The sequence below is a fragment of the Aegilops tauschii genome, chromosome 4 (assembly GCF_002575655.3).
Source record: "Aegilops tauschii subsp. strangulata cultivar AL8/78 chromosome 4, Aet v6.0, whole genome shotgun sequence".
Taxonomy (NCBI): Eukaryota; Viridiplantae; Streptophyta; class Magnoliopsida; order Poales; family Poaceae; genus Aegilops; species Aegilops tauschii.
The window spans coordinates 22,589,707-22,599,881 of NC_053038.3; the positions used below are offsets into that span (position 1 = coordinate 22,589,707).

The following is a 10,175-nucleotide window of genomic DNA, read 5'->3' on the forward strand; positions in this document are numbered from 1 at the left end:
CATGGGGTCTCGGCGCTCTGCTCCGCTCCGCTGGGGACTACTTAATGTGCCCAGCGGCGGTGGTCAGTGGTCACACTCGCGGATGTCTTTGGTCGAAGCACTTTTCCTGCATCTGTTTCTGGTAACACTGCAGCAGGATTGTTTTGCCGCGATCTGATCCTCTTTCGCCCGTCGATTCGCGGGCGGGCGCCGTAATAAATCGGTAGTTAACCGCGGCTTCACGGGTTATGGCGCTCTGGCCGCGTTCCCCCGATATATGCCTGCCGCCGCCGCTGCCCTCCTCCTCACGTGAACCAACCAACGAATGAAACCCCCGTCTTCCGCCGAGCCGCCGCAGAGCTCCGACGAGAAAAGGGGTGCGCTGCCTGTGCTGTGCTGCGCTGTTGGCTGGACCATTCATGCCGTCGGATTTTATTTTTTTGAAAGGTTAGAGGTGCTGCGCAGGGGGTTGCTCTGCACTAACATGCTCAGAACCGAGCAGTGGTAGGGTTTTGAGTGCTGCGAGATTCTCCCCGAGATCGCAAATTTGGCGATCTTGGACAGTATCTCTCTCCGAAAATTGTGAGCTATTTTCTTTGGCAGTCGTCGAGTTTTCAAACGGCTTTTGGTTCTGATGAGCGCTGCGAGACTCTCCACGAGCTCAGAAATATGGCGATCTCGGACGCTATCTCCCTCCGAAAATTGTTCGCTATTTTCTTAACTTAGATGAGAACGAATTAAGAATGTGGTTGGCATCCGGCCTCTAGCACATATTTTGCTCACCGGTCATACTTGAACTGTCCCCAACGAACGATTGCAGCCATGCAACGGTGAGGGGTACACCCATGCTCTCCGGTCCAAGATGGCGAGAAATTCCGCCGGGTCATTTTCGAGGCAGCAAATGGGCTTGGAATGAGGATGGCGGGTGGGCGAATAATTTTTGTTCGACCGCGACAGGGTTGGTCCGGTCGGTTCGCCAATCCATGTCTCTCCACGGCCTGCTTCCTATCCGAATCCGAGCACATATCATGCGTGCGCGTTAAGATACACCGCTTAAATCTCAATGAGATCGAGATACCCTCCCTAATCAGTCGTTCCGTCGCATACATTTGGCCCCCTTTATGTTTGGTTGCTCTGAGGTTGACACCCTGCTCTATCTAATTTTCTTATCACAAGAAAAGAAAAGAAAAACATATATTGCATGTCAAAATCGGATGCGTGCACGTACGGGGGAGATGGCCACGTACAAAGATATGAAATATCTCTTCATTTTCCTTTTTGCCTATACGTGAAGGAAGAATGTTGTATCTGTGTGGTTTTTGTGGTGCTTGCATGTAGCCAAACGTGAGGAGTGTGTGCTGCTGCATGCTCTCCTTTTGTTCTTCTTTTCTTCATCAGGGTGTTGTGCTTTTGCTCTCCCCATTTTTTTTCCATCTTCGTACTGGCTAGGGGCTATTCCATCTTTCACGAAAGGTGAAAGACGTTACAACTTACAAGAGTACGGCTTGTGACGAAGGAGGTATGGCTCGGCATGGCACGGTACGTGTTACCGTAAAGCTCCGCGAATCCTGTTTCGTCTAGGCTCTACTGTACGTGCCATGCCATGTAGGTACTGCTCTTGGAGGAGAATAGCATTTTTCCCGTCAAAAATGACATTTCATTAAAAATTAAGTTCTGGGTACTCTTGTTAGTGTTCCTGTGCAACGTGCGTAGCACATCATTATTTCGTGAGAGAATTAGACGGTGGATGGCATTGACAAGTGACGTCTTGTCTGGTCGGACACGCATAGTCATAGCCAGCACTGCACCTCCTCGATCGTCCGTCAAGTCCCGTCCCGTCGGTTTTATTTTGCTTTTCCGAAAGAAATAATTCGGTGGCGGTGGTGAAAAAGCAAACGGCGTGCACGCACCGTCAGCTCAGGCTCAGCTGTGTAGTGGTCGCAACGGGGGTATACGTACGTACCTACGTCGGTCCTGCCGATGACGATGGTCGATGGAGAGGGAAACCGGAATGGTTTTTTGCGAAACGCGGCGAAGCACCATGCATGCATGATGCGTACGTGCTGGAGAGGCCAGGGCGCGTGCATGCAGGTGCCGCCTCTCGCAATGGCGCTGTGGAGGACGCAGGCACCTCACCTGTGGGCATTGGGCAATGGCGCTGGTAGAGCGAGCTCTCACGGGTGAGCCCAGATCGACGGGTCACGCGCGGAGGCGGGGCGGACGGGCCCGACCGGCGGGGGCTGGAAATCAGTGAGTGCGACAGGGGTCAGGGAGGGGCGTTGCCGGACAGCAACTTGCATGTTCCCGGCAGGCACCGGCCGCGGCGGCAGCGGGGAGGCTCGCAGCCCCGCCCGTAGACGCGGACAGGTTACGTGCACGTCGACGTGCTCAACATATACCAGAAAATAGATCAAACTACTCCAATGACCATGTAATTAATTGAGTTGTAGGGCATATATGTTCCCCGTGCTTTAGCCAAGCAGCTAGTACGTACGAGTACAGGCCATGCATGCAGGGCCCGTCCTGATCGAGCTTTGATGAGAGTAAATGACTGGTTTGTTAATCGCCGTGTGAACGTCTGCTTGCCAAACAGAGCATACTACTCCTGTGTTGCATGCACAGTGATCGAGTTTTACAGCCGGGATCCACCACATGCACGAAAAGGAAAACAGACACCACATGCTGGCGCTGGCGCTGGCAAGATGAATGCTGCACAAGGCCCGTCAGGCGTCAGATAGGTAGATCTCGCAGCGGAAAGCAAGGAATGCGATGCTGTGGTTGGTTGCGATTGCATGGTGGTCCGTCCTCTCGTACGTGCGATCGAGGCCGATCGACTAGCCCGCGCACCAGCAGTAGTACGTAAACGGGACGACGTGGTAGTAGTCGGCAACGGCAGCGCACGCAGCCAACGTATCATTCGCCATGGGCGCTGCTGCTGCAGAAGCGTAGCAGCCCCAGATGCACCAAGGGGACAGGGATTGGAGAGCAACTTGGTAATGGTAGGGTACGCGTAGGCCCAAGAACTGGTCGGTTATGCCATGCTAGTGTATGAAATGATTATCCCGATCCGGCCGTACTTGGACTAGTAGACCCCGAACCCAACCCCAAACTCGGTATTATGAATAATAATACGAGCACGCATCACATGGGCATGTTTATTAGAGAGGAGAGTGTGTTGGTTGCTTTATTTAACATCTTTGCTGTGCTAGCACACCTCGCATTATTTAGAAAAGAAAAGATCTTTTCGGCTCCTGGTAGGGTATAGGGTCTCGAGGAAGGTGGTTGCTCGTACTGGGACTTCATGTACTCTACCTTGGCTTGGAAAACCGGCGGAGGGTGTTTTTTTTTTTTTGAAACAAGGGCGGAGGGTGTTTCGTTGGCTCATCAGCCTCGCATGATCGCCACGAGTCGTTGGGCGGTCCGCCCTGCCGGCGCGGGCAGCTAGCTGTGTGGTCACGCACGCTCCCGCACGCCCTATTCATTCTCGCGTCGGAGTACGTACGTACAGCTCCCCATCTCGTAACCTCTCGATGGCTCTGTGCTGTGGTCACCACGTAGTTCTTCTGCTCACGCATGGTCCCGATCATGAGCATCAATCGGCCGAACAGATAAAAAAAAGCTAGGGCGTCGCGAAAAGGGCCGTACCTAACCACCACACAGAGCCGACATGCGGCTCCGGCGTCTCTCTCTTTTCAATCCCAGATGACTGAATGACTGACCCGCTCGTGCAAGGGGCGATGGACGCGCGATTCCTTTCCCCCGGCTCTGTGATGGCGAAAGGGATCGGCCACTTTCCGTTGGGCAAACGCTAGTGGAAGCCAAGTCAAAGGGAATTTGATTATTTGCCACCCCTTACTTGGTACATTGACTATTTGCCACTTTTTACTTTGTATTTGATCTGATGACACTTTTTACCTGGGTGTTTGTTATTTTGCCCTCTGTCATATGGGTCCCACAAAAAAAGACATACTTGCCCTTACATCTCGATTGACCAGGAACAGAGGAGCTCGTTCTCATCCCCTCTCTCTCACGAACGCAGGCGACAGACGACGGCGGCTACTGGACGACGGCGACGACCCTGGGGATACTCGACGGCGGCGGCCCTGGTGAGTCCCTCTCTCCCGCTCCCTCCCTCTCTCGCGCTCATCTCCCCGGCGGCGCCCCTAGGGTTAGGGTAACCATTAGGCGGAGCGGCGGCGGCCGGCACTAGGGTTAGGGCAGGCGGCGAGGCGGCTTCTGGCTTGGTTGTGGCCGTGATGTGCCACCGCTGCTTGTGTGCTTCTGCTGCCGCCGCTATGTGCTGTACACGCGCAAGTTGACCCTGTTGATGTTCTAAATTGTTCTGTACACGAGCTGCTTACTTGCTGTTGTATATCTCATGATGTTAGCTTGATTTCTTGTTGTTACAGACCATATACCTCAGATGAGCTAGGTGTTGGAGATGGCTGAACCGAAGGCGGGTGAGCACGTTGTTGCAGATGGCTTCGACTTTCCTCTTTTGTTTGTTCCGGAGTTGAGGTGAGAAAGCAAAGTAGCTTCTTTTTGGTGCTCATCTAAATGCACGTTAGCGAATAGACGCTAACTCCATCGTATATTGTTCGTTATTGGTCATTGTCGAGTAGGCCGCCTCCACCGCCGTTGGTGTTCACATTAACTATTAGAGTAGCTCGTTATGTCTACAAGCTTGATGATGGAAGCGAGCAAGTTGTTGACAAGCATGATGTTGTGTTTGATTTCAACATTTCTGGTATGTCATGGGTTAGCTTCAATGAAGCTGTGGCAGAACATATCAAAACGGGGATAGGCCAGGAGGTGCGGTTGTTTGCATTAGACACCGTCGAGAGCACAGTTGATCTTGTACTTAATGGTCAGCAACTGAATTCCCACTTTATTGGCAATCATTGGGACTTTGAGGCCAAGAAATCATTTCTGTTAGCTGAGGTTGTTACATTGGAGGCACCCAATGCAAAGAGGGCTCCAAAACAGCCAGCTGCTCCCAAACACCCGCGTGCTCCCAAACAGCCGCGTGCTCCCAAACAGCCGCGCGCTCCCAAAAAGCCAGCTACCCCCAAACAGCCAGCTGCCCCGAAAAAGCCAGCTCCCAAAAAGCCAGCTACCCCCAAACAGCCAGCTGCTCCAAAAAAGACAACTAACAAATCTGTAGAATGCAGTGCTAGCTCCTCTGTGGTTGTTGACAATTCAAACTTGTCAGCTTTCGAGATGGCACAGACAATGGGTAGTCAATATAGAGTTTTTCCTGATGATGTGGAGTTTTCACCGGATGATGTTGACCACCCAGCCACAATGCAATCTCAAACTGTTTTTGATGTGGTTGATAGTACTGAGAGATGTGAGTCCTCCGTGGTTAATCAGGAAGAACCACTCATAGATTGGAGCTTGATTGAGATAGCTCCTCCCATAACTGAAGAAGACAATATGTGTGATCCTCTTGGTATTAACGATGTCGACATTCCCATAACCGAAGATAATATGTGCGATCTTCTTGGTATCAACGATGAGGCGGGCCCTGAGCCACCACCTTCTCCACCTAGTGAGGAAGTTTACATGACCGATGAGGAGGACCATCATCTTTTCATTGAGGCTGCCATTCCCGTGGATGATAGTGTGCCACCAGATGAGGAGATTGCATATGACAAAGAGAACCCGCAGATGTATCTTGGTGCTTTGTTTCCTTCAATGAAAGATTTTAGGATGGCTATCAGACAATATGGAATTAAAAGGGAGATCGACATTTGGGGATATAAGACTGATAAGAAAAGATATCTTGGCAAATGTAGAGCCAAGGGTTGTCCATGGAGGATTACAGCCAGAGTGAGGACCGATGGACAAAACATAAGGGTACTAAAGTCCTATGTCATGATGGGCTTTTAAGCAATGTTATTGTTGCTGTTTTTTCTATGTTTATACTATGATCTGATGGGCTTCCTATTGTATTGCAGGTTACCAAGATTTCTGTGAAGCACAAGTGCTCCTCTACCGGTAGGATAAAAAGCAGCATGACATCTCAAGGATGGGTAGCACAGAGGACCGTACCCCTTATACAGAGTGACCCTACAATTGGATGCAAAGAGCTGTTGGAGAATTTGCAAGATACATATGGCACTACAATTGAGTATCATACGGTGTGGAAAGGCAAAGATATAGCACAAAAAGAGATTTATGGTAGCATGAGGCAAAGTTTTCAATATTTGTTTAACTTCAAAGCGGAAGTTGAGAAGAGATCCCCAGGCAGCATTGTAGAGGTGGATATGAAGATGGTTAACGGTATGGTTCGCTTTAACCGATTCTTTATGGCTCTTAAACCTTGCATTGATGGCTTTAAAGCTGGTTGTAGACCATATCTTAGTATAGACTCAACTGCACTCACCGGTAAATGGAGAGGTCACTTAGCCGCTTGTACAGCATTAGATGGGCATAATTGGATGTATCCTGTAGCATTTGCATTCATTGATGGTGAAACCGATGAAAATTGGACATGGTTCATGTCACAACACAACAAGGCATTAGGTCCTGTTTCCCCTCTAGCTATATGCACAGATGCATGTAAAGGTTTAGAGAATGCAGTCCAAAAAAATTCCCTTATGCAGATCAAAGGGAGTGTTTTAGGCATCTCATGGCTAACTTCTCTAAAAAGTTCCAAGGAGATGTGTTTGGCAGAATGTGGCCAGCTGCTAGGGCATATAGGCCACAAGTTTTTAACTACCACATGAATAAAATCCTAGCAGAAGCACCTGATGTGCATGAATATCTCTCAAGGTACCACAACTTAAAATGGATGAGATGCATGTTTGACACCTCCATTAAATGTGATTACATCAAGAATAACCTTGCCGAGTCTTTTAATGGTTGGATTAAAGATTACAAAGATTTGCCACCTGATGAGCTAGCTGACACTCTTAGAGAGCTAGTCATGAAACTTCATGAGAAAAGGAGAAAGATTGGAATGAAACTGAAAGGAAAAATTATTCCAGCCATCATCCAACAGATTCATAATAGGACAAGGGGACTTAAACATTTGAAAGTTGGGAAATCTGGAGTTGCAAGTTGTGAGGTGAGGGACACAAGTAAATACAACTTGCGACATGTTGTGAAAATTGACCAAAGCGAGTGCACGTGCTTGGAGTGGCAGCACACAGGGAAGCCTTGTGAGCATGCACTTGCTTTCTTGCTAGATAGAAGGAACCCCAGATGGGAGGATTATGTGCATGACTATTTCTCTCTGGAGAAGTTTCGGGCAACATATGCTGGAGAGATTGAGCCATTGACAGATAGGTCTCAATGGCCACATGTACAATTTCCATTTGATATGGAGGCTCCATTAGACAAGAAAAGAGGTGTTGGAAGGCCTAGAAAGAACAGGTACAAGAGCTTCCTCAAAGGTGGAGATGGTGGTCCTAAAAAGAAGAAAGAGCCAAAACAGCTAGGCAGCAAGAATAGATGCAAAAGATGCCACATTTTAGGCCACAGGCAGTCCACGTGTCCATTGAATGGACCAAAGCCAAGGTACATGTAATGATCTATGTTTATTTTATCACTTGTAGTGATCAATGTTTATTTCATCACTTACTACACTGTGTACTAACTTGTTTATGTGCAGGAAAAGAAAGAAGAGAGCACCAAGATATCCAGCTGATGATGATGCCTCGGCACCGGAACCTGAAGTGGCAGCCCAACAACCTGAAGTTGTTGTCACTCCCAATAGGCACATGATCACTATGCCACAAAGTCTTCAAGGCAGCCCCATTCCAGTGACAAGAAGATAACATATCCACATACTATAGTAATATCTAATTTTCCTTGCAAGTCTTACATTTCTCAACACATGCAGGATGTTGGCTACGGCGTTGGCTGATGAGGCAACACATGTAGCACCACAACTTGAAGTTGTTGTCACTCCCAATAGACACATGATCACTATGCCACATAGTCTTCAAGGCAGTCCCAATCCTGTGACAAGAAGGATGTTGGCTATGGCATTGGCGGATGAGGCATCGCAGCAACCCAACCGTGGAGGACACCATGATTGCATATGACATGGTCTCAAGCTCAAAAGCTAGAAAGTTGACCCCGAAGAGAAGGAAGTACTAGTGTTGTGTTTGATCTTCTCTATGCTTTTGGTTGTAATATCTATGGCAGCAACTATTGCCTTGTGCTTTTGGTTGTAACATGGCAGCAACTATTGCCTTATGCTTTTGGTTGTAATCGTGGCAGCAACTATTGCCTTGTGGTAGATGAGATATGGATATGTATGGACATGTTGAATGCTCTATCTTGCTATGTTCTCTTCATATTGTGTCATGGTATATGAATATGTCCATCTGCAAATATATGTTTGAATTTGGATATTATGTGCAAAAATTTGTTGAAAAGCCAAAAAACAGTCAGAATGCTGTCCAAATTGAGCCAGATTGCTGCCAAAATTTTGACTTTTTTTCGAACCACCTAGAAAAAATTGAAAAAATTCCATAAAAACAAACATATAAGAGCGCCTAATCTGAGAAAGTTTCATCGAATTTGGATCAACGGTTCAACGGTTCCATGCTTTTCAATTACAGTTTAACTAGTTTGACCAAATTTTGACCGAAATTTGAAAGTTGTCAGAATAATTTCAAAAAAATACAGAAAATTGTTCATATATGCGTGACTAATCTGGGAAAGTTTCATCCAAGTCGGATGAACGGTTCACCGGTTCCATGCATTTCAACTAGTCTGAGCAATTTTTGATAAAAATTTGAGGAGGAACAGCAAGGGAAGGAGAGACTGTACTAGTTGGGGCAGTGGTGGCTGGGTAAGAGGTGCAGGAGGGGGCAGCGGCAGCAGGGCAGCAAGGCCGACCAGGAGCAGCAAGGGCCAGCGAGGAGCAGCAAGGCAAGGGCCGGCGAGGAGCAGTACAAACGTGCAGGAGAGAGGAGTGGAGCACGAGTTCAATCCTTCCTGTGTGTTATGTTTGGGTCAAACAGGTACAAGGGCATAATAGTCCTCTGTTTTGTTCACTTATCTTGTCTATTATTTATAAAGTTTGTTTTTGTGTTGATAAGTGGCAAAATATCAAAGTCCAAACAAAAGAGTGTCACTAGATCAATTACAAAGTAACGGGTGGCAAATTATCAAAGTCCAAAGAAAGAGGTGGCAAATTATCAAAGGAGAGCTCCTGTCCTCCGTGGATAGATGCAGTTGGGGATGCTTTTTTTTTTTCTTTTTGAAATTAGTTTTTTTCCTGAAATCAGTTGGGGAAGCTTTTTTTAACGTCCTCCAGTGATTATTCATTTCTCTCCACCAAAAAAGAGCTGGAGATATTTTTTCACTCTTCCAATAACGGGAGAACACAACGGCATCGGTAACGGCTTCCTCGCCAAAGCTTTGGCGCCGCACTTATTGAACAAGGGAAGTATTTTTATATATCGCATGCTAAGTTTGAGTTTGGTGGATTTCGGTGAATCATCTATGTAGTATATAAAATTTTATGTACATATATTTTTTCTTGTTCAATTAATAGTTACTTGAGTTGTGGCCGCACTTCGGTGGGTCATTCGTGTGTTAGTTTTTCTATTTTGTGTGAACTTTTATTTGTCGACATTCATGTCTTTTCACAAATTAGAAAAGGTAAAGGTATCCACTAAAAAAGGATAACGGTGTATATTTTCCTTTTGAATTCTCTTAAAAAATCTTAAAAAACAGTTTTTCCATGAACAGAATGCCAAGTGCTAGTACACGATATGTGTGGCCGTAGCACTTTCTTCCGCGGTTTGTTTTGTCAAACTACGTTCTTCATGGGGCGGCATGGGATCTGTTTGCTTTCGTTTTATCGCTGATGGGTGCATGCTTTGATTGGGCGTGAATAACAGTCATGTGACCACGTGCATGTGCATGGAATTGAGAGGTGAGGTGCCTACGTGAGTGAGTTTTGCATGGGGCGGCCACATGGTTCTAACATCAACAGTTTTTGCTTTTCGACCAGTTAAATCATGATGTCAAATCTTGCGGAAGAACACAGAGAAAGAAACACGTCAAATCTTGCGAAAGAACACAAAGAAAGAAACCCGACCTGTTTTAGACTTTTAGAAGCCACGGTACCTGTGGAGCAGGGAACAAACACCGGGTAGTTAGAGAACAAACATCGAGCACCGCGTCTTCCGCAGGATACTCCAGTTGAAGGCGAGAGGTTCTGGATTGCA

The 10,175-nt window shown here is 47.3% G+C and overlaps 2 protein-coding genes across 4 annotated transcripts; both read left to right on the forward strand.

The window, feature by feature from the left end:
* The first annotated feature begins 3,981 nt into the window (after nt 1–3,981).
* Nucleotides 3,982–9,602, forward strand: LOC109780744 (uncharacterized). 3 transcript variants are annotated; one of them, XR_012181223.1, is made up of 3 exons: nt 3,982–4,085; nt 4,389–4,497; nt 5,940–6,229. XR_012181223.1 is itself a non-coding variant. In XM_020339324.4 (2 exons), the coding sequence occupies exons 1-2, from the start codon at nt 4,729–4,731 to the stop codon at nt 6,708–6,710; spliced, it is 1,881 nt and encodes a 626-aa protein (XP_020194913.3). In that variant the 5' UTR covers nt 4,530–4,728; the 3' UTR covers nt 6,711–9,602. The 3 variants fall into 3 exon arrangements, 1 of the variants encoding a protein (XP_020194913.3); XR_012181222.1 differs by lacking the exons at nt 3,982–4,085; nt 4,389–4,497 and adding exons at nt 4,530–5,838; nt 7,598–9,602 and having other exon boundaries at nt 5,940–7,503; XM_020339324.4 differs by lacking the exons at nt 3,982–4,085; nt 4,389–4,497 and adding an exon at nt 4,530–5,838 and having other exon boundaries at nt 5,940–9,602.
* Nucleotides 6,785–7,852, forward strand: LOC141021621 (uncharacterized). The gene is made up of 3 exons (XM_073497461.1): nt 6,785–7,503; nt 7,598–7,682; nt 7,829–7,852. The coding sequence occupies exons 1-3, from the start codon at nt 6,785–6,787 to the stop codon at nt 7,850–7,852; spliced, it is 828 nt and encodes a 275-aa protein (XP_073353562.1).
* Nucleotides 9,603–10,175: the final 573 nt, after the last annotated feature.

Bases quoted from the DNA above. Each gene is read 5' to 3' on its own strand.
- LOC109780744 (XM_020339324.4), top strand. From the start codon at position 4,729: ATGTCATGGGTTAGCTTCAATGAAGCTGTGGCAGAACATATCAAAACG. The intron at 5,839-5,939 runs GTACTAAAGTCC...ATTGTATTGCAG, and splicing joins CCGATGGACAAAACATAAGG to GTTACCAAGATTTCTGTGAA.
- LOC141021621 (XM_073497461.1), top strand. From the start codon at position 6,785: ATGTTTGACACCTCCATTAAATGTGATTACATCAAGAATAACCTTGCC. The intron at 7,504-7,597 runs GTACATGTAATG...GTTTATGTGCAG, and splicing joins TTGAATGGACCAAAGCCAAG to GAAAAGAAAGAAGAGAGCAC. The intron at 7,683-7,828 runs GTTGTTGTCACT...CAACACATGCAG, and splicing joins TGGCAGCCCAACAACCTGAA to GATGTTGGCTACGGCGTTGG.